Consider the following 25,057-nt stretch of genomic DNA (forward strand, 5'->3'; position numbering starts at 1 on the left):
TTTGAAGCAAAACTGGAAAAAACTAACATAAGAAATAGATAAATCCACATTTATATTTAGAAATGTTAATATTCTTTTTTATGTAACTGATACAAGATGAAATGGACAATACCAGAGATAAAATACAGATTTTAACAACACTATCAACGAAACACACCTAAGTGACAATACAGAAAATGCACTTACCACAAGCAAAATATACACGCTTTTCAAGTAAACATGCAGCATTGACCAAGACAGACCAGATGCTGAAGATAAAGGTCTCAATAAATTTAAAGGAATTGAAATTGTGTGCAGTAGCATCTCTGACCACAGGGAAAAAAAGGCAAAAAGATACATGAAAAGTTGCCAATTATTTGGAAAGTAAGCAATATATTTCTAAGTAGCCAATGGGTCAGTGAAATTGAAAAATATTTTGAACTGAATGAAAATTAAGACACAACATCGAAAATACTGGAATACAGTTTATGCAGGGCTTGGAGGAAATTTTATAGGTGTAATTTCAAATATTAGAAAAGAAGAGAGGTTTCAAGTCAGTAATCTAAGCTTCCACCTTAGGAATTTAGGAGAAAAGGCAAAATAAATATAGAGTAAAGACAGGTAAAAATAATAAAGTACATAAATCAATAAAATAGAAAACAAAAAAGTAAAGAAAATTCAATGACTGCAAAAGTTCATTCTTGAAAAGATTAATAAAACTGATAAATTCCTGGACAGAGCAACCAAAGAAAAAACACCAATTACAACTTTTAGGAATGAAAAAGTGTATGTCACTACAATCCATACAGGCTTAATAAAATATGTGAATTTTTTTTTTAAACATCTTTATTGGGGTATAATTGCTTTACAATGGTGTGTTAGTTTCTGCTTTATAACAAAGTGAACCAGTTATACATATGTTCCCACATGTCTTCCCTCTTGCGTCTCCCTCCCTCCCACTCTCCCTATCCCACCCCTCCAGGCTGTCACAAAGCACCGAGCTAATATCCCTGTGGCTTGCGGCTGCTTCGCCCTAGCTATCTACCTTACTACGTTTGTTAGTGTGTATATGTCCATGACTCTCTCTCGCCCTGTCAAAGCTCACCCTTCCCCCTCGCAATATCCTCATGTCCGTTCTCCAGTAGGTCTGCGTCTTTAGTCTTGTCTTACCCCTAGGTTCTTCATGACATTTTTTTCCCTTAAATTCCATATATATGTGTTAACATACGGTATTTGTTTTTTCTTTCTGACTTACTTCACTCTGTATGACAGACTCTAGGTCTATCCATCTCATTACAAAGAGCTCAAATTCATTTCTTTTTAAGGCTGAGTAATATTCCATTGTATATATGTGCCACTTCTTCTTTATCCATTCATCTGATGATGGGCGCTTAGGTTGTTTCCATCTCTGGGCTATTGTAAATAGAGCTGCAATGAATATTATGGTACATGACTCTTTTTGAATTTCGGTTTTCTCAGGGTATATGCCCAGTAGTAGGATTGCTGGGTCATATGGTAATTCTATTTGTAGTTTTTTAAGGAACCTCCATACTGTTCTCCATAATGGTTGAACCAATTCACATTCCCACCAGCAGTGCAAAAGTGTTCCCTTTTCTCCACACCCTCTCCGGCATTTATTGTTTCTAGATTTTTTGATGATGGCCATTCTGACTGGTGTGAGATGATATCTCATTGTAGTTTTGATTTGCATTTCTCTAATGATTAATGATGTTGAGCATTCTTTCATGTGTTTGTTGGCATTCTGTATATCTTCTTTGGAGAAATGTCTATTTAGATCTTCTGCCCATTTTTGGATTGGGTTGTTTGCTTTTTTGTTATTGAGCTGCATGAGCTGCTTGAAAATTTTGGAGATTAATTCCTTGTCAGTTGCTTCATTTGCAAATATTTTCTCCCATTCTGAGGGTTGTCTTTTGGTCTTGATTATGGTTTCCTTTGCTGTGCAAAAGCTTTGAAGTTTCATTAGGTCCCATTTGTTTATTTTTGTTTTTATTTCCATTACTCTAGGAGGTGGGTCAGAAAGGATCTTGCTGTGATTTATGTCATAGAGTGTTCTGCCTATGCTTTCCTCTAAGAGTTTGATAGTTTCTGGCCTTACATTTAGGTCTTTAATCCATTTTGAGCTTATTTTTCTGTATGGTGTCAAGGAGTGATCTAATCTCATACTTTTACATGTACCTGTCCAGTTTTCCCAGCACCATTTATTGAAGAGGCTGTCCTTTCTCCATTGTACATTCCTGCCTCCTTTATCAAAGATAAGGTGTCCATATGTGCGTGGGTTTATCTCTGGGCTTTCTATCCTGTTCCATTGATCTATCTTTCTGTTTTTGTGCCATTACCATACTGTCTTGATTACTGTAGCTTTGCAGTATAGTCTGAAGTCAGGGAGCCTGATTCCTCCAGCTCCATTTTTTGTTCTCAAGATTGCTTTGGCTATTCGGGGTCTTTTGTGTTTCCATACAAATTGTAAAATTTTTTGTTCTAGTTCTGTGAAAAATGCCAGTGGTAGTTTGATAGGGATTCCATTGAATCTGTAGATTGCTTTGGGTAGTAGAGTCATTTTCACAATGTTGATTCTTCCCATCCAAGAACATGGTATAACTCTCCATCTATTTGTATCATCTTTAATTTCTTTCATCAGTGTCTTATAATTTTCTGCATACAGGTCTTTTGTCTCCTTAGGTAGGTTTATTCCTAGATATTTTATTCTTTTTGTTGCAACGGTAAATGGGAGTGTTTTCTTGATTTCACTTTCAGATTTTTCATCATTAGTATATAGGAATGCCAGAGATTTCTGTGCATTAATTTTGTACCCTGCTACTTTACCCAATTCATTGATTAGCTCTAGCAGTTTTCTGGTAGCATCTTTACAATTCTCTATGTATAGTATCATTTCATCTGCAAACAGTGACAGCTTTACTTCTTCTTTTCCGATTTGGATTCCTTTTATTTCCTTTTCTTCTCTGATTACTGTGGCTAAAACTTCCAAAACTATGTTGAATAAGAGTGGTGAGAGTGGGCAACCTTGTCTTGTTCCTGATCTTAGTGGAAATGCTTTCAGTTTTTCACCATTGAGGATGATGTTTGCTGTGGGCTTGTCATATATGGCCTTTATTATGTTGAGGAAAGTTCACTCTATGCCTACTTTCTGCAGGGTTTTTATCGTAAATGGGTGTTGAATTTTGTCGAAAGCTTTCTCTGCATCTATTGAGATGATCATATGGTTTTTCTCCTTCAATTTGTTAATATGGTTTATCACATTGATTGATTTGCGTATATTGAAGAATCCTTGCACTTGATCATGGTGTATGATCCTTTTAATGTGCTGCTGGATTCTGTTTGCTAGTATTTTGCGGAGGATTTTTGCATCTATGTTCATCAGTGATATCGGCCTGTAGTTTTCTTTCTTTGTGACATCCTTGTCTGGTTTTGGTATCAAGGTGATGGTGGCCTCGTAGAAGGAATTTGGGAGTGTTCCTCCCTCTGCTATATTTTGGAAGAGTTCGAGAAGGATAGGTGTTAGCTCTTCTCTAAACGTTTGATAGAATTCACCTGTGAAGCCATCTGGTCCTGGGCTTTTGTTTGTTGGAAGGTTTTTAATCACCCTTTCAATTTCAGTGCTTGTGATCGGTCTGTTCATATTTTCTATTTCTTCCTGATTCAGTCTTGGCAGGTTGTGCATTTCTAAGAATTTGTCCATTTCTTCCAGATTGTCCATTTTATTGGCATAGAGTTGCTTGTAGTAATCTCTCATGATTTTTTTATTTCTGCAGTGTCAGTTGTTACTTCTCCTTTTTCATTTCTAATTCTATTGATTTGAGTCTTCTCCCTTTTTTTTTGATGAGTCTGGCTAGCGGTTTATCTATTTTGTTTATCTTCTCAAAGAACCAGCTTTTAGTTTTATTGATCTTTGCTATCGTCTCCTTCATTTCTTTTTCATTTATTTCTGATCTGATTTTTATGATTTCTTTCCTTCTGCTAGCTCTGGGGTTTTTCTGTTCTTCTTTCTCTAATTGCTTGAGGTGCAAGGTTAGGTTGTTTATTCGAGATGTTTCCTGCTTCTTAAGGTGGGCTTGTATTGCTATAAACTTCCCCCTTAGAACTGCTTTTGCTGCATCCCATAGGTTTTGGGTCGTTGTGTCTCCATTGTCATTTGTTTCTAGGTATTTTTTTATTTCCTCTTTGATTTCTTCAGTGATCACTTCATTATTAAGTAGTGTATTGTTTAGCCTCCATGTGTTTGTATATTTCACAGATCTTTTCCTGTAATTGATATCTAGTCTCATGGCGTTGTGGTCAGAAAAGATACTTGATACAATTTCAATTTTCTAAATTTACCAAGGCTTGATTTGTGACCCAAGATATGATCTATCCTGGAGAATGTTCCATGAGCACTTGAGAAAAATGTGTATTCTGTTGTTTTTGGATGGAGTGTCCTATAAATATCAATTAAGTCCATCTTGTTTAATGTATCATTTAAAGCTTGTGTTTCCTTATTTATTTTCATTTTGGATGATCTGTCCATGGGTGAAAGTGGGGTGTTAACGTCTCCTACTATGAATGTGTTACTGTCGATCTCCCCTTTTATGGCTGTTAGTATTTGCCTTATGTATTGAGGTGCTCCTATGTTGGGTGCATAAATCTTTACAATTGTTATATCTTCTTCTTGGATCGACCCCTTGATCATTAGGTAGTGTCCTTCTTTGTCTCTTTTAATAGTCCTTATTTTAAAGTCTATTTTGTCTGATATGAGAATTGCTACTCCAGCTTTCTTTTGGTTTCCATTTGCATGGAATATCTTTTTCCATCCCCTTACTTTCAGTCTGTATGTGTCTCTAGGTCTGAAGTGGGTCACTTGTAGACAGCATATATAAGGGTCTTGTTTTTGTATCCATTCAGCCAATCTGTGTCTTTTGGTGGGAGCATTTAGTCCATTTACATTTAAGGTAATTATCGATATGTATGTTCCGATTCCCATTTTCTATATTGTTTTGGGTTCGTTATTATAGGTCTTTTCCTTCTCTTGTGTTTCGTGTCTAGAGAAGTTCCTTTAGCATTTGTTATAAAGCTGGTTTGGTGGTGCTGAACTCTCTCAGCTTTTGCTTGTCTGTAAAGCTTTTAATTTCTCCATCAAATCTGAATGAGATCCTTGCTGGGTAGAGTAGTCTTCGTTGCAGGTTTTTCTCCTTCATCACTTTCAGTATGTCCTGCCACTCCCTTCTGGCTGGTAGGGTTTCTGCTGAGAGATCAGCTGTTAACCTTATGGGGATTCCCTTGTGTGTTATTTGTTGTTTTTTCCTTGCTGCTTTTAATATGCTTTCTTTGTATTTAATTTTTGACAGTTTGATTAATATGTGTCTTGGCGTATTTCTCCTTGGATTTATCCTGTATGGGACACTCTGTGCTTCCTGGACTTGATTAACTATTTCCTTTCCCATATTAGGGAAGTTTTCAACTATAATCTCTTCAAATATTTTCTCAGTCCCTTTCTTTTTTCTTCTTCTTCTGGAACCCCTATAATTCGAATGTTGGTGCGTTTAATGTTGTCCCAGAGCTCTCTGAGACTGTCCTCAGTTCTTTTCATTCCTTTTTCTTTATTCTGCTCTGCAGTAGTTATTTCCACTATTTTATCTTCCAGGTCACTTATCCGTTCTTCTGCCTCAGTTATTCTGCTATTGATCCCATCTAGAGTACTTTTAATTTCATTTATTGCATTGTTCATCGTTGCTTGTTTCATCTTTAGTTCTTCTAGGTCCTTGTTATCTGTTTCTTGCATTTTGTCCATTCTACTTCCAAGATTTCGGATCATCCTTACTATCATTATTCTGAATTCTTTTTCAGGTAGACTGCCTATTTCCTCTTCATTTGTTAGGTCTGGTGCATTTTTATCTTGCTCCTTCATCGGCTGTGTGATTTTCTGTCTTCTCATTTTGCTTATCTTACTGTGTTTGGGGTCTCCTTTTTGCAGGCTGCACTTTCGTAGTTCCCGTTGTTTTTGATGTCTGTCTCCAGTGGCTAAGGTTGTTTCAGTGGGTTGTGTAGGCTTCCTTGTGGAGGGGACTAGTGCCTGTGTTGTGCTGGATGAGGCTGGATCTTGTCTCTCTAGTGGGCAGGTTCACGTCTGGTGGTGTGTTTTGGGGTGTCTGTGGCCTTATTATGATTTTAGGCAGCCTCTCTGCTAATGGGTGGGGTTGTGCTCCTGTTTTGCTAGTTGTTTGGCATAGGTTGTCCAGCACTGTGGCTTGCTGGTCGTTGAGTGAAGCTGGGTGCTGCTGTTAAGATGGAGGTCTCTGGGAGATTTCCGCCGTTTAATATTATGTGGAGCTGGGAGGTCTCTTGTTGACCAGTGTCCTGAAGTTGGCTCTCCTACCTCAGAGGCAGAGCCCTGACTCCTGGCTGGAGCACCAAGAGCCTTTCATCCACACGGCTCAGAATGAAAGGGAAAAAAAGTAGAGAGAATTAGTAGAAGTATGAGGAAAGAGAGAAGGAAAGGAGGAAAGGAAGGAAGGAAGAAAGAAGCAAAGAAGGAAAGAAAGGAGGGAGGGAGGGAGGGAGGGAGGAAGGAAGGAAGGAGGGAAAGAAGGAAAAAAGACAGAAAGAAAGAAGATACAGTAAAAATAAAATAAAGTATTATATAGTTATTGAATTAAAAAATATTTAGAAACAAAAAGGGACGGATAGAACCTTATGACAAATGTTGGAAGCAAAGCTATACAGAGAAAATCTTACACAGAAGCATACACATACACCTTCACAAAAAGAGGTAAAGGGGGAAAAATCATAAATCTTGCTCTCAGAGTCCACCTCCTCAATTTGGGGTGATTCGTTGTCTAAAGGAGGGAAGGGAGGAACAAAAGAAAGAAAGAAAGAACGAATGTAAAGTATAGTAAAGTTATTACAATTAAAATTAATTATTAAGAAAAAAATTTTATAAAAAAACCATGGACGGATAGAGCCCTAGGACAAATGGTGGAAGCTAGAGTATACAAACAAGATCTCACACAGAAGCATACATGTATACATTCACAAAAAGAGGAAAAGGGAAAAAAAATCATAGATCTCGCTCCTAAATTCCACCTCTTCAATTTGGGATCATTCCTTGTCTATTCAGGTATTCCACAGATGCAGGGTATATCAAGTTGATTGTGGAGCTTTAATCCGCTGCTTCTGAGGCTGCTGGGAGAGATTTCCCCTTCTCTTCTTTGTTCTCACAGCTCACAGGAGCTCAACTTTGGATTTGGCCCTGCCTCTGCGTGTAGGTCGCTGGAGGGCGTCTGTTTTTTGCTCAGACAGGACGGGGTTAAAGGCGCCGCTGATTCGGGGGCTCCGGCTCACTCAGGCCGGGGGTGGGGGGTGGGGTAGTAGGGGCACTGCGTGCGGGGCGGGCCTGCGGCGGCAGAGGCGACGTGACGTTGCGGCAGAGGCCGGCGTGACGTTGCACCAGCCTGAGGCGCGCCGTGCGTTCTCCCGGGGAAGTTGTCCCTGCATCCCGGGAACTTGGCAGCGGCGGGCTGCACAGACTCCGCGGACGAGGGGTGTGGAGAGTGACCTGTGCTCGCACACAGGCCCCTTGGTGGCGGCAGCAGCAGCCTTAGCATCTCCCGCCCGTCTCTCGGGTCCGCGCTTTTAGCCGCGGCTCGCGCCCATCTCTGGAGCTCCTTTAAGCAGCGCTCTTAAACCCCTCTCCTCGCGCACCCGGAAACAAAGAGGGAAGAAAAAGTCTCTTGCCTCTTCGGCTGGTGCAGGCTTTTCCCCGAACGCCCTCCCAGCTAGTCGTGGTGCACTAACCCCTTCAGGCTATGTTCAAGCCGCGAACCCCAGTCCTCTCCCTGCACTCCGTCCAAACCGAAACCGGAGCCTCAGCTCGCAGCCCCGCCCGCCCCGGCGGGTGAGCAGACAAGCCTCTCGGGCTGGTGAGTGCCGGTCGGCACCGATCCTCTGTGCGGGAATCTCCCCGCTTTGCCCTCCGCACCCGTCGCTGTGCACTACTCCACGGTCCCGAAGCTCCCCCCTCCACCTCCCGCAGTCTCCGCCCGCAGAGGGGCTTCCTAGTGTGTGGGAACTTTTCCTCCTTCACAGCTCCCTCCCACTGGTGCAGGTGCCGTCCTTATTCTTTTGTCTCTGTTTTTTCTTTTGCCCTACCCAGGTACGTGGGGAGTTTCTTGCCTTTTGGGAGGTCTGAGGTCTTCTGCCAGCCTTCAGTAGGTGTTCTGTAGGGGTTGTTCCATGTGTAGATGTATTTCTGGTGTATCCGTGGGAGGAAGGCGATCTCCGCGTCTTACTCTTCCGCCATCTTCTACCATACCAGGAATTTTTTTTAAACTAGTTTTTAGAGCAGATTTAGGATCACAATAAAATTGAAAGTTACAGAGATTTCCTATACACCTACTGCCCTGAACATGCATAGCTTCCTGCATGATCAATATCCTCAACATGCACAGCCTCCTGCATGATCAGTGATGATGGCCATTCTGACCAGTGTGAGGTGATAACCTCACTGTAGTTTTGATTTGCATTTCTCTAATAATTAGTGATGTAGAGCATCTTTTCATGTGTGTATTAGCCATATGTATTTCTTCTTTGGAGAAACGTATATTTAGGTCTTCTGCCTATTTTTCGATTGAGTTGTTTTTTTCTTATTGAGCTGTAAGAGCTGTTTGTATATTTTAGAAATTAAGCCCTTGTTGGTAGCATCTATATGGAAAAATAAACTTGGACCAATGCTTCCTATCATACTCACTAATTTATTTGAGATGGATCATAACTTTAAATGCCAAAGCTAAAATTACAAGGCTTCTAGAAAAAAAATATGGAGGCTTTTTTAACCTCTGGTCAGACAAAAACCTCTTAGAACCCAGAAAGCATAAGAACAAAAAAGAACATATTGATTGGGGGACGAGGGGAAGATGGCGGAAGAGTAAGACGTGGAGATCACCTTCCTCCCCACAGATACACTAGAAATACATCTACACGTGGAACAACTACTACAGAACACCTACTGAATGCTGGCAGAAGACCTCAGACCTCCCAAAAGGCAAGAAACTCCCCACATACCTGGGTAGGGCAAAAGAAAAAAGAAAAAACAGAGACAAAAGGATAGGGACGGGACCCGCACCAGTGGGAGGGAGCTGTGAAGGAGGAAAGGTTACCACACACTAGGAAGCCCCTTCGCGGGCGGAGACTGTGGGTGGCAGAGCGGAAAGCTTCAGAGCTGCGGAGGAGAGCAGAGCAACAGGGGTGCGGAAAGCAAAGCGGAGAGATCCCTGCACAGAGGATTGGTGCTGACCGGCACTCACCAGCCCGAGAGGCTTGTCTGGCTCACCCTCCGGGGCGGGTGGGGCTGGGAGCTGAGGCTCGGGCTTCGGGTCGGAGCGCAGGGAGAGGACTGGGGTTGGCGGCGTGAACACAGCCTGCAGGGAGTTAGTGCACCACCGCTAGCCAAGAGGGAGTCCGGAGAAAAGTCTGGACCTGCTGAAGAGGCAAGGGACTTTTTCTTCCCTCTTTGTTTACTGGTGTGCGAGGAGAGGGGATTAAGAGCACTGCTTAAAGGAGCTCCAGAGACGGGCATGAGCCGCAGCTAAAAGCACGGACCCCAGAGACGGGCATGAGACGTTAAGGCTGCTGCTGCCGCCACAGAGAAGCCTGTGTGCGAGTACAGGTCACTATCCACAACCCCCTTCCGGGGAGCCTGTGCAGCCCTCCACGGCCAGGGTCCCGGGATCCAGGGACAACTTGTCTGGGAGAACGCACGGCGCGCCTCAGGCTGGTGCAACGTCACACCAGCCTCTGCCACCACAGGCTCACCCCTCACTCCGTGCCCCTCTGTCCCCCCAGCCTGAGTGAGCCAAAGTACCCAAAGCAGCTGCTCCTTTAACCCTGTCCTGTCTGAGAGAAGAACAGACGCCCTCCAGCGACCTACACGCAGAGGCGGGGCCAAATCCAAAGCTGAGCCCCTGGCAGCTGTGAGAACAAAGAAGAGAAAGGGAAATCTCTCCTTCTGAGATTGTCATATATGGCTTCTCCGCAGCCTCAGAAGCCATAAAAGCCATATGTGACAAACCCACAGCCAACATCGTCCTCAATGGTGAAAAACTGAAAGCATTTCCACTAAGATCAGGAACAAGACACGGTTGCCCACTCTCACCACTCTTATTCAACATAGTTTTGGAAGTTTTAGCTTCAGCAATCAGAAAAGAAAAGGAAATAAAAGGAATCCAAATTGAAAAGAAATAAAGCTGTCACTGTTTGCAGATGAAATGATACTATACATAGAGAATCCTAAAGATGCTACCAGAAAACTACTAGAGCTAATCAATGAATTTGGTAAAGTAGCAGGGTACAAAATTAATACACAGAAATCTCTGGCATTGTTATATACTAATGATGAAAAATCTCAAAGTGAAATTAAGAAAACACTCCCACTTACCACTGCAACAAAAAGAATAAAATATCTAGGAATATACCTACCTAAGGAGACAAAAGAACTGTATGCAGAAAATTATAAGACACTGATGAAAGAAATTAAAGATGATACAAATAGATGGAGAGATAGACCATGTTCTTGGATTGGAAGAATCAACATTGTGAAAATGACTGTACTACCCAAAGCAATCTACAGATTCAATGCAATCCCTATCAAACAACCACTGGCATTTTTCACGGAAATAGAACAAAAAATTTCACAATTTGTATGGAAACACAAAAGACCCCGAATAGCCAAAGCAATCTTGAGAACGAAAAAAGGAGCTGGAGGAATCAGGCTCCCTGACTTCAGACTATACTACAAAGCTACAGTAATCAAGACTGTAAGGTACTGGCACTAAAACAGAAAGATAGATCAGTGGAACAGGATAGAAAGCCCAGAGATAAACCCACGCACATATGGTCACCTTATCTTTGATAAAGGAGGCAGGAATGTACAGTGGAGAAAGGACAGCCTCTTCAATAAGTGGTGCTGGGAAAACTGGACAGGTACATGTAAAAGTATGAGATTAGATCACTCCCTAACACCATACACAAAAATAAGCTCAAAATGGATTAAAGACCTAAATGTAAGGCCAGAAACTATCAAACTCTTAGAGGAAAACATAGGTAAAACACTCTATTACATAAATCACAGAAAGATCCTTTTTGACCCACCTCCTAGAGAAATGGAAATAAAAACAAAAATAAACAAATGGGACCTAATGAAACTACAAAGCTTTTGCACAGCAAAGGAAACCATTAACAAGACCAAAAGACTACCCTCAGAATGGGAGAAAATATTTGCAAATGAAGCAACTGACAAAGGATTAATCTCCAAAATTTACAAGCAGCTCATGCAGCTCAATAACAAAAAAACAAACAACCCATTCCAAAAATGGGCAGAAGACCTAAACAGACATTTCTCCAAAGAAGTTATACAGACTGCCAACAAACACATGAAAGAATGCTCAACATCATTAATCATTAGAGAAATGCAAATCAAAACTACAATGAGATATCATCTCACACCAGTCAGAATGGCCATCATCAAAAAATCTAGAAACAATAAATGCTGGAGAGGGTGTGGAGAAAAGGGAATACTCTTGCAGTGCTGGTGGGAATGTGAATTGGTACAGCCACTATGGAGAACAGCATGGAGGTTCCTTAAAAAACTGCAAATAGAACTACCATATAACCCAGCAATCCCACTACTGGGCATATACCCTGAGAAAACCATAATTCAAATAGAGTCATGTACCAAAATGTTCATTGCAGCTCTATTTACAATAGCCTGGAGATGGAAACAACCTAAGTTTCCATCATCGGATGAATGGATAAAGAAGATGTGGCACATATATACAATGGAATATTACTCAGCCTTAAAAAGAAACAAAATTGAGCTATTTGTAATGAGGTGGATAGACCTAGAGTCTGTCATACAGAGTGAAGTAAGTCAGAAAAAGAAAGACAAGTACCGTATGCTAACACATATATATGGAATTTTAGGGGGAAAAAATGTCATGAAGAACCTAGGGGTACGACAGGAATAAAGACACAGACCTACTAGACAATGGACTTGAGGATATGCGGAGGGGGAAGGGTAAGCTGTGACAAAGCGAGAGAGAGGCATGGACATATATACATCACCAAATGTAAGGTAGATAGCTAGTGGGAAGCAGCCACATAGCACAGGGAGATTAACTCGGTGTTTTGTGACTGCCTGGAGGGGTGGGATAGGGAGGGTGGGAGGGAGGGAGACGCAAGAGGGAAGAGATATGGGAACAAATCAGATATGTATAACTGATTCACTTTTTTATAAAACAGAAACTAACACACCATTGTAAAGCAATTATACTCCAATAAAGATGTTAAAAAAAGAACATACTGATAAATAGACTTCATCACAATTAAAAAACTTTTGCTTATTAAAAGCTATCATTAACAAAATGTATAGGCAAGCTCCAGATTCAGAAAAAATTCACAAGACACATATCTGACAAAGAACGTGTAGCTAGAATATATAAACAAGTCAAAAATAAAGTGACAACTTTTAACATGTGCAAAAACCTTCAACAGACACATCATAAAGCAAGATATGAATGGTTAAAAAGCACATGGAAAGATACTCAATACATATCATTAGTCACTAGGAAAATGCAAATTAGAATCACAGTGAGATACCACCATGTTCACACTGTAATTAGGTTAAAATTTTCAAAACTCACAATACCAAGTACTGACAAATTGTTGAGCAACTGGAACTCCCACAGTTTGCTGATGGGAGTGTAAAACAGTACAACCACTGTGGAAAACAGTGTAGTATTATACTTTTAAGTATTTACCCAAGAGAAATTAAAATGTGTATACACCCAAAAACTTGATAGGAGCTTAATTTACAAATGCCAAAAATTGGAAACCCAAATGTCTATCAACATATGAACAGATAAAAATTTGTGGGACATGCACACAATGGATATGTTCAGCAATGAAAAAGAACAAACTATATACATGCCACAACACAGATAAGTCTGAGAAACAGTATACAGTTGACCCTTGAACAACATGGCTTTTAACTATGTGGGTCTACTTATACATGGATTGTTTCCAATAGTAAATACTATAGTACTACACAATCCCCGGTTGGTTGAACCCATGGCTGTGGAAACATGGATACAGAGGAACTGCAGATACGGAGGACCAATAAGTTATACGTGGATTTTTTGACTGTATGGAGAGTCAGTGCCCCTAACCCTCTCATTGTTCAAGGAGCAACTGTACTTAGTAAAAGAAGCCAGCCACAGAGGAATCTGATTTCATTTGTATGCATTTCTAGAACAGGAAAAACTAATCTATAATGATAGAAAGCAGATCAGTGGTTACCAAGCACCAGGAGTGGTGGAAGACTGACTGGAAAAGAGACACAAAGACACTCTGTGGAGTAATGGAAGTGTTCTAAACTTTGACAGGAGTATGGCTTACGTGAGTATCTAGATTTGGCAAAACTAAACAATCTGTACATTAGAGATCTCTACTTTCACTTAAATAAATCATACTGCAATGAAAAGAAAAGTCTATAGATACAGATAAGTATGCATAAAAAGGATATATATGCCAAAATATTAGTATCAGAATTATAGTGTTTTTCCTATAACTTAAAGATTTTCTTTAATAAACTAGCATTATTACTATATATAGTATATATTACTATATATATTATTAATATATGTGTGTGTGTATAAATATATATATATATATATATATATATATATATATATATAATACTATACTATACTTCCCTGAAGGACCTCACTGAAAGGTGACATTTGAGCAAAGACCTGAAGGAGGTAAGGGAGCTAAGCCCTATAGATAAATAGGAAGAGCCATCCAGGAAGAGGAAAACTGAAGTACTGAAGTTTAAAAGCCCTGAGGTTTTGAGAAGAGAAGTGACGTGATCTGACATTTTAACAGGTTCACTTTGGCTAGCGTGTTTGGAATAGACAGTAAGGAGCCAAGGATAGAAACAAAGAAACTAGTCAGAGGAGTACAGCAATAATCCAGGTGAGATGATGGAGGCTTGGTTGAAGGAGGAAGTAGTAATGCTAGAGAAAGACAGTCAAATTCTGAATGTATTTTAAAGCAAAGCTAACATTATTTGCAGTTAGTTTGGATGAGTAGTGTGGAGAAAGAAAAAGGTCAAGGACAACTTCAAGGGTTTTGGCATACACAACTAGAACAGAGCACCTGGTCATTACGATAGGGAAGACTATGGGACAAGAATGGGTTTTTTTTTCGGGAGGGGTGTTGCAGAGAAGAAAGCAGGAGCTTGTTGTTTGGACATACTAAGTTTGAGTAAAACTGAAGATATATAAAATTGGTAGTCATCAGCAAATGGAGAATATTTAAAGCCACAGAACTGGGTCAACTAGCCAAGGGAATGTGTACACAGAGGGAAAAAAAGAGAGGTCCAAAGAATGGACTCTACAGCATTTCAGGACCTCAGCAAGTTCTTAGCACAAACTAGAAATGAAGGTCAATACCCTGAAGTATATACTGCAAAACTATTTTTAGAAACTTGGAGGAACTTCAAAAAATATAATCAAAAAAGCCTTTTCTATTCTTTGCCTGAATGAGTACTCTCAAGTTTTCACTGATGCTATAAGATGAAATCGACACCTTTTTAAATTACAATCTGAAATTGGAAACTAACTAAGACTGATGCTATAAGATGAAATCGACACCTTTTTAATTACAATCTGAAATTGGAAACTATAGAGAGATAACCCCTGTTCACCATTATTCTAGACCTGTATTTCTGTAATCCCATGGGTGAAGCTTCTCTATCTTTCAAACCATTTGGGAATAAAGGTATAACAACATATTCAGACTACCTTCCTTCAAATAGCAAAGAACTATCTTCTAAGGAGGAACTACATTTGTGTCCTCAAACAAGACTCATCAGTCATCAGATGATGCTCAAAGCTTGTGAGGTAATGATATTCTACACAGCTGTCTGATCCTCAGATATCACTTTGGAGGCAGATGATAAACTACAGATCTGACAACTCACTTTCCATCTCAAGATATTTCTTGAACTTTTTCTTGTTGTGACAGGCTACCAAATTGATTAAACCTAGTCATGGTATTTGACACTACAGCCAGCAGACTTCTATTTGTTGATTGCTATTGATTTTCTTTGATACTTCATTTAAAAATCAATAGTTGGAAAGAAAAATAGGCTTGGTTTACACATACTTAAACATACTGTTGTATGCTGAAGGAGGCACAAGTTTGGCAGGGCTTTGGCATCCAATTATAAGAAGAGCTCTTAACAGGTAAAAGCAAGGGCTTCAGATCGATATGCAGTTTTCTTTCTTAATCAAAGAAAGTGGCTATAAATTAGGCTCATCAGTGTTATTTTCAAGGCTTTCTTGAAGCAAACAAGTTTAAACTTTTTTGGCAGGGAGACAGGGTCTTCCTTGGATTTACATTAAAAAAGATACATCACTAAGAGTTTTTCTTTGTTTTTAAGGATATTTTTAGTACCTGAAGTTCATCCGGGCTTTTATCTTTTTGGCTTTTTTTTTGTTTTTTTGCCGCTCTTCTCCATCTTTCAAAGGCTCTGGTGGAGCTGCACTTTCAACCACAATGTCAATAATATACTTCTTTAAGGAAAGGTGCTCCTGCAAGATAAATAAATGAAATAATGGTGATGATGATGATGATTAAGAAATAACATAGCATTGATACAGACTACAGTGAGTATGAAAGAATATATAGATGAAAGTAAAAGTAATCTCTATGAAATACTGGTTTCAAAAATTGCTTGGGGAAAAACTGAAGAAACTGTTTTACTTGAGATTTTCATTGACTCACCAAACCTTTGCTGCACATCAATTGCGCTAAATGCTAAGGATACAGCGACATATCCCTGTGCCTTGCAACCCTACACTGCAGTAGGAGAGGTAAAATATGTACACAAATGTATAATACCAAGCTTGAGAGTTAAGAGTGCTATAGGAGCTCAAAAGGGGAAACAAGATCACTGTTCACTCAGGGTAAAGAGCAAAGATTTTAAGAAGGAAGCACCACGTCTGCTATCCCTTGATTGAATTTGAACATATGGATATTGGGGATGTGTGTATTTGTTTGGGCTGGTAGTTGGTAAAGGCAGCAGGAAGGAGAAAGGAAAAGGGCATCTCAGAAAACAGGCAGAGATGAGAAAGTGGAAGGTGGTTACGGGCAGCAGAAGTTGGCCCCAGTGCCCTCCTTAGCCATCTTGGATTTTACGGCTCATCACTGTAATCACTCCCTTGCATGTACACAACTCGCTTGCCCCTCTGTTCTTCTTTCATACTTGCATGGAAAAATCCTAACCCTAAATCCAACTCCTTCCCTACTCTGTACCCATAACTGAGCAGATTAATATGGCTATAATTACAAACCATGTTGACTACTCTAACTTTAAATTTATGACATTACACCTCAAATGGGCTCCAGTATTGCCAGGCAATCAAGCAACCTTAGTCTACCCACATTCTCCTTCCTAGAAATTATTTTAGACCCTCTCCTTAAATTTCCAACACCATTAGCACTGTAGATCACTTCTTCCTCCCTGACACTCTTTCTTCACTAGGTCACTAGACATCACATTGTCCTCCTAACTCCAGCTGTACCTTCTACGTTTTCCTTGCTAGATCCTTTTCCTCTTCTTGACTGGTAAATGTTAAACATCTCAGACCTATCTTCAGATCCTCCCTCTTCTCTATTCAAACTTATCCATCAAGTGCAGTGACTTGAAACATTATTCACACAGGCAATTCCCAAATTTTTATCCCTAGTCCAGACCTCTCCCCTGAACTCCATTCCTATATCAAACTGTCTCCTGAAAATCTCCACTTAAGTAGAATATTTCCACCATAAGCATTTCCAAAATAATATTCTACAACAAAACTCTTACGCTCCCAATATAAATTGCTCTTAGAGTGTTCAGTAAATGGTCCCACTATTTGTACAATTGCTCACATCTAATACACTAGTAACTCCTATCAGCTCTACTTACAAATATACCCATATTAATCCCAATCCAACCACTTCTCCCCACCACCATCACCTAGTCTAAGGCATCATCAGCTCTCATCCATATTATCGCAATAGCCTCTTAAATGTTCTTGCAGCTTCTATGATCTCCAAATCTTTCCTTTACAAAATCAGCGACTTTTAAAAATATAAATCACATCATATCATTCCTCTTATCAAAATCTTGAGTCCTCATCACATTTAGGGTCAAATCCAAAGTCCTTACCATGGCCTACTAAGCCCCCACATCATCAACCTCTCTCACCTCATCTTACACTACTCTCTCCTTTGTTCACTCCTTTCTATCCACAGTGGAGTGGATGCTGTTGTTCCCCACATTCATCAGGAATGGTACTGCGTCAGGACTCTTGTTTCCTTAGCCAAGAATATTCTTCTCCAAGTACTTGCATAGTCTCAGGTAAAATGAACACCCAATCTTAAGTAACACCTTCTATTATTTGCCATCTTCTTATTTTGTTTATTTTTCTTCATAGGACTTGTCTAATATTAGTGCCTAACATCAATATTCATTTGCAATCTCCTGCACTAGAATATAAGTTTCATGAGGGCACTGACTTCGTTTTGCTCAGTGATGTTTCAGTGTCTGGTACTGTGCCTGGCATACGGTAGGCACTCAATAAGTAAATGTTAAATGAATGATGAGAAGAGCATGAGGTAATAAGATCTAAAATAGTATTTGTGGTCAAATGAATGAAGGTGGTCAAAATGTACAAACTTCCAGTTATAAGATAAATAAATCATGGGAATGTAATGTACAACATAGTGACTATAGTTAACAATACTGTATTGTATATTTGAAAGTTGCTAAGAGAATAGATCCTGAAAGTTCTCATCACAAGAAAAAAAAAAATGTTAACTATGTGTGGTGATAGACTTTAACTAAACTTATATGGTAAGTAAGTTTACATTTCATACACTATATATATCAAACATTATGTTGTACACCTAAAACTAACACAAATGTTCTGCCAATTATATCTCAATTAAAAAAAGACAAAAATAGTATTTATGAGGGTTTATTCTACAACATATATTGAGGTAAGTACTTTACATACGATCATTTAGTCCTTTATACTAAAAGGTATATATTGTTATTATTCCCATCTTAACTATGAGGAAACAAACACATAATCAAATAACTTTTCTGAAGTTAAAAGGTCAAGATCATGACTAAGCAGCTTTGGAGGTAGTAGTGCTAGAGCCTAAGTTTAAACCCAGACAGTATGATTATGGAGTCTGTATTCTTGACTAGTACCTTACATATATGGCTGGAAAATGAGTTTGAGTCATAGAGTTGTGCTCATTATGAAAATTTTATGCTTAGTGAAGTCAGAGAAAGACAAATCTTTTATGTTCTCTCTTATATGTGGAATCCAAAAAATAAAACAAATGGATATAACAAAACAGAAACAGACTCACAGTCACAGAGAACAAACTAGTGGTTACCACTGGGGCGAGGGATGGGAGGGACAAGACAATGGAAGGGGATTAAGAGGTACAAGCTACTAGTTATGAAATAAATAAAAGGATGTAGTGTACAGCACAGGGGATATAAATATATATGTTATATAATATATAACTGTAAGTGGAGTATAATCTATGTAAATATTAAATCACTGTGTTGTACAACTGATAAAAAGAAACTTTTCAATTCATAAACCTACCAAAAAAGCAAAACAGAAACACCACAACCAAAGGCAGAAAATATTCTCTCAAATGCAGAAGCAATTATTTTCTTTATTTAATCATTTATTAAATACTTACTGTGACCAGCAAAGGGCCAAAGTGCATACATTATTTCCTAAAATCTTCACAACCCCATAGAACAGGTGGCAATATGTTTACATTTTACAGATATTTAACAAAGGCTCAAAGAGGTTCAATATTATGTCCATGATCACAAAACTCAAGTTCAAAACCACAACTGGCTGACTTCACAAGACCAACCTTTTTTACTACTCCACATTCCCTCCCGCTACACTGCTCATGTGGGCTGAGTCTCTGACATCTAATTTCTATCACTGCGTTAAGGAAAGGAAATCTTCCAAATGACATCTTCAATTTTGTGAAAAGTTCAATTATACTATTTTCAGTTGTACATAAATGTTATTCACATATCTAATAGAATCCATTAAGTATTAATAGGATCCTTATTATGAAAATGCAGACATTATATAGAAAAATTTGGATTCTATCCAGAACAAAAAAATTGCATCTTTTAAAAAGACATTACATTAACATACACATTCACACATACAACACACATCATGCCCTCAAATTTATGTTAATTTTTTAAAAACCTCAAAACTAAAAACAAATGAGAATATATATTTTTGTTTAACTTTTTTCTTAATATAAAATCAACATGTTATAGAAAATATGAATAAAACTAAGAAATAAAAATCTCCTATAATCTTAACACCTAAAAATAATTATTTGAGTATATCATCCAGACATTTTTATTCATATATATTTTTATTAAAATGAGCATACCTTTTATATTTTATAATCTGCTTTTTAAATTTAATATTGCAAATATATTCATACCATTAAATACTGTTCTAGAACATAATCTACTGATTATAGCAGTACACCTAATTTTACTAAATGCTTTTTTGTTAGATATTTGGATTTATTTTATTTATTCAATATAATAAATACCAGGGCAATAAATACTCCTATAGTTAAAATTTTAAACACAGAGTATATTATTCCTTTATGATCAAATCATAGAACTGAAATTCCTGGGTTACAGATTACACATATTTTTAAGGCTTCTCATATGTATTCCAAAACAACCAAAATGAGAATTAAGTCCCCACAAGTGATTTGCTAGTATCTAGTGTTTCTGTTTTCTTTTGTCTTTTTTTTTTTGTAAATATGTCAATTTGTTAGCTGAAAAAGTGATATTAGTATGCTTAACCATTTGTTTGTATTTTGTCTTCTGTGACTTAAAATGTGTCTTTTGTCTGGCTTTCTATAGATACATTTCAAGGTTTTATAGATTTGCTTCAGGTGGTTTGCATTATGTTTTCACTTTTTGTAAGAAAGAGACCGCCTTTTGATGATAAAAGAAATGCATTGTTGGATGTGACACAGGATGATTAATAGTTATTTTTCCATTAAAACCATGAAGACTATACAGGAAGAAGGTTTTGAGATGGTTTCTGAAGATGGAGAGAATGTACAAAGAAGGTTTTTCACACTGAGAAGTGGTTGAGAAAATTATGGTATATTTCTACGATGAAGTATTAGTCATTAAAACACTTAGGAGAATTCTGAGAAAATGAAGGCAGTGGTAGCAATGTTTAAGATCCTCTCGGAATCATCATATAAATCAGAAAGAAAGATTAGATAGCAAAAACAAAACCCACAGAAAATATTTACAACAAAGTAAGTGACAAGGTATCCCCACAGCCTCCAAATAAAGAGGGTGAGGACAAACTACCAATAGGTCAGCTGTGTTTCAGTGCCTTTGAAGGAGAAATCAGAGGGAAACAACAAGAGTGAATAATGAACTTGAGAACAGAACTCTAAAAGGAACTGTTTTTCACTGGAGAGTTCAATAGGCCAATTTGCGAACAGCATCTAAAACTGAGAGGGGTTTCCCACTCAAATGGCAGGTGAGTAAAAGGTGCCTGCATTAAGAAGGTCTGAACAGTGTGGTGAAGGCTAGGCCCTATGAACTCTTGAAACTGAGCCAAGGAGAAACTGTTAAAAAAGGAACTTAATTAAGCCAACTAGGGATAATTGAGACAAAGGGGGGAAAAGCCTCGATAAAAGCAGAGCAGGGAAACAGAATCAAGAAATTTTAGAAAGCAAGTCACTATATTTTTCACAAAAATAATAGAAGAGGGAGCTCTAAGAAGTTAGAATAGGTACCCTGAGTCACAACTCATTATAAAAGTCTTATAAAACCAGTTCCACATAAAAATAAGCAATACAAAAGTATCAAGGTCAAATGTCAAACTTATTAAAAGAAAAAGAAAATAAGTAGAATAGCAACACTACAACAATGAAAACACACCAAAAAAATCCACAGGAAAGATAAAAATGCAACCTTCTATTTCAAAATAAACTAAAACAAATACAGAAAATGTTCTAACACAAATCGCCATCCTAAGCACCTCAGCATTTAGGTCACAGAACTCAATGAAGACTGCAAAAGAAAATAAATCATTTAAGAAATGAAGATAAAACAGATGACAAAAGATGAATAAACACAACAAATAATGCCTCAGACAACTAAAAGATAAAAGGTGGAAAAATACTTAAAGCAAAAGAAATAAAAATTATTTGAGAGTAAGTGGAAATACAGAAGATAGGGAAAGATGCAGCAAACTGAACAGGAGTGCCTGAAAAAGAAAATCAAACCAAGGGAACAAATCAAATATTAAAAGCTATAATTCAAGAAAACTTTCCTGAAAAAGAATATAATTAAATATTGAAAGAGTACACCACATATCTGAAAATATTGACCCAGAGTGGCTAATACCAAGACATATTGTATTACAATTTCTAAAAATATAATTTATGAAAAAAATTAGATTATCATCAGCCCTTTTGACAGCAATATTTTATGCCAGAAGAAAATGAAGTACAATAGTACCCCCTTATCCTCGGTTTCACTTTCTGTGGTTTCAGTTACCTGTGGTCACCAGGGTCTGAAAATATTAAATGGAAAATTCCAGAAATAAACAATTCATAAGTTTAAAATTGTGTATTGTTCTGAGTAGTGTGATGAAGTCTCACACCAATCTGCTACATGGCCTGGATGTAAATCTTCCTTTGTCCAGTGTTTCCATGCTGCACCTACCCGTTAGTCACTTAGTAGCCATCTAGGTTATCAGATGGATTGTGGTACGGCAGTGCTTGTTTTTAAGTAACACTATTTTACTTAATAATGGTCCCAAAGCACAGGAGTAGTGATACTGGCAATTCAGATATTCTCTTACTTGCCTAATTTATAAATTAAACTTTATCACAGGTATTTATGTATAGAAAAAAACAATACAGCTGACCCTTGAAAAATATGGGGGTTAGTGATGCTAATTCCCACACAGTCAAAAATCTGCATGTAATCTTACAGTTGGCCTTCCATGTTCGCAGATTCAACCAACCACAGATCATTTTATTGAAAATAATCCATGTATAAGTGGACTCGCATAGCTCAAACCCGTGTTGTTCAAGGATTAACTGTATATATAGTATTTGGTACTATCCATGGTTTTAGGCATCCACTAGGGTCTTGGAACATATCCTCCAAGGATGAGAGGGGACTACTGTAATGTATTTAGTATTTTTTAAAGAAAGAAATGTGAGCTAAGGATTTTATATCCAGCAAAACCAACTTTCAAGTATGAAAAGCACAGATAAACTGTTATCAACATTTAAAAAAACCTCAGAGAATATTATTCTCATAAGACGTTCCTGAAGAATCTACTACAGAACAAGCCTCAGAAAACCAAGACTAGAGAGACGCAGACATAAGACTCGTGGTAAACATTACACGTACACTTACAGAACTAAGACTACACTAGTGATTAAAAGTTAAAGAAATATAGTTATATAATGGCTATATGTCAGGCTTTTCACAGCATTACTAATAAAAAAAGATGAGGAGAATGGGGAAAACATGAAAAGAATTTTAAACTGTTCTCAGTAATTAACATTGGTGGTAGGATTATTAGTAATGTCATTCTAAGACTGCTGTGTGTGTAATGTGGGATGAAGTAAAGGAGATTATGGGTATTATAATTCTATCATTCCCTGTGTCCTTTATATCCTGAATGCTTGGTATGGAAGAAAAGAGATACAGATACAATATGGAGACGGTTAAATAAAACCCATGTAGTCCTGAATTTGAATTGTAAGAGTTCATGAGTCCATCGTCATTTAATAAATAATAAACATATATGCACACACATATATGAACTTGTATGTAACATACTCACACACATATCACATACATTTTATTTCTTTATTCTGTAATTCTGTTCACAGTGATCCACCCAGTAGCAATGACCATCCCTTCTTCTGCTCTTAAAATACCCTTTCTCAGTAAAAGTAATTAGGGCTTCTTAATGAAATAGTTAATCATAAACTAAATGTCTTGCCATACCAAGTAGCAAGGTAACTAACAAATTCAACTAGGCTCATGTCAAAAGAACTTGAGAGCAAACTTTAAGAGGCTCCCACTGACCAAAAGATAGCATAATTTGAGCTTTAAAAAAAGGAAATTTTCCAATGACTGAAACCCATCAAAAGTGTTTAATTACAGAGTTTATAATGATATATACATTTTAAAAACTAATTGTGGACACAGTTGAAGGATAATAGGAAACCAACTCATTATACTGAAAACAGGTAAATAATCAAAATTTTAACCTGCCACTTGATAACCAAATAGTAGATGAGGGAAAGCATCTCCTTATAAATGTATTCCAAATAATAAATGCAAATGAAATGTATAATTAGAATATCCCCATATCCATGAATTAATGGATTTAAGTATCCATTAATCAAAACCCAAGAGCATCAACAGCTAATATGTCAACATCACAAAAAGAAAGACAATCAGACATTAAGTTCATCCTGATGAAAGAACTCAGCACCAAATACAGTTTTTCCAAATGGGTTAAACCTTAGCTTGATCAAGCCTCTATATCCGCCTGCCCATGAGCAGGCAATAGAGACTACAGAGGAACATACTGCATTGCAGCAGGCTGCACAGTAACAAAGCTTTAGCAAGTCACACAATTCTTCAGCTAGGAACTGAATTTCCCAGTCCCTCTTATAGCTAGTGGTAGCCATGTGACTGAATTCTCATCAATGGTCTATGAATGCATGTTCAGTGTTTGAAGACCATTCACTTTCTTCCCCTTCTGCAAACTGGAACACAGAAGGGCCTATAACACAGCTCTGACTCTGAAGGGGAGGGCATATCTTAGGGGATAATAGAGACAGAAGATGGATCTCTGAAAAACAACATGGCATAAAGCCTTGGGACTGCTTACCTCAGGACTGACCACTTGGGATTGCTTACCTCAGGACTTTATTGTGAGAAATAAACTTCTATGTTCTTAAAATCACTGTATTTTTGTCACTATTACAGCAGATTAGTCTTTTCCCTAATTAATGCAATTATGTACAAAATTTTATAATAATTATATATATCTTTGCATTTTTATATGTGTATATGTATGTGCATAGAATGAATATAAGAAAATAAGGCAATGGGAGGGAGGCTCAAGAGGGAGGGGATGTGGGGACATGTGTATGTATATGGCTGATTTGCTCTGTTGTGCAACAGAAATTAACACAGTATTGTGAAGCAATTATACTCCAATAAAGACCTATTAAAAAAAAAAGGTGGAAAAGTACTAAAAGTTGTCACTAGATGATTGTGATAGATTTTTAATTCTTTCATTTATAATAAGCATGTATAAGTAGAAGGTAAATCATTTTAAAATAGCTCTTATGAGATGAAATCTGGAATTGACTTCAAAAGAGTATTTGTGGAAAGTGAATGGAACGTCAATAAGACAGGATAAGTTTATCATTGTTACAGCTGAGTGATGATTACATGGAGGCTTGTCGTATTATTCTGACTACTATTATAAATGTTTTAAATTCTCCACAATAATCAGTTTAGAAAATCTTGTAACAAGAAATAATTTGTACACATGCATCTTAAAATTCTATGTTTGTCTTTCCAAAAGGAGTAAATGAAATCACAATATTCCTATCTCTCAAGCATCTAAGAACTGGACTTAAAATGAAATTTACATGTTTGTGCACTATTCAAGTGCTAAAAGTGTGTACTCCAAGTTTGAAATCTATTGTAAGGACAGAAGGAGACAATATCCTGCAGAAAATAATCCTTAATGACATTCTTTCTTAAAACCCCAAAGAACTGCCTAAGGTAAGAAAAATACAGCAGTCTCATCTCCTTTTACCTGAAATGTTGCTTGCTTCAAGTTTTCTATAGTTCTGGCTA

General features: G+C 37.8%; 1 protein-coding gene across 5 annotated transcripts in view; it reads right to left on the minus strand.

The window, feature by feature from the left end:
* SCAPER (S-phase cyclin A associated protein in the ER) overlaps nucleotides 1-25,057 on the minus strand; it is a 523,563-nt gene that overhangs the window by 267,925 nt on the left and 230,581 nt on the right. For all 5 annotated transcript variants that reach the window (XM_032623630.1, XM_032623633.1, XM_032623632.1 and 2 more), the window contains one exon: nucleotides 15,505-15,641. In XM_032623630.1, coding sequence (XP_032479521.1) covers nucleotides 15,505-15,641 — 137 coding nt within the window. The remainder of the gene's footprint in view (nucleotides 1-15,504; nucleotides 15,642-25,057) is intronic.

Source organism: Phocoena sinus, chromosome 2 (assembly GCF_008692025.1).
Source record: "Phocoena sinus isolate mPhoSin1 chromosome 2, mPhoSin1.pri, whole genome shotgun sequence".
Classification (NCBI taxonomy): Eukaryota; Metazoa; Chordata; class Mammalia; order Artiodactyla; family Phocoenidae; genus Phocoena; species Phocoena sinus.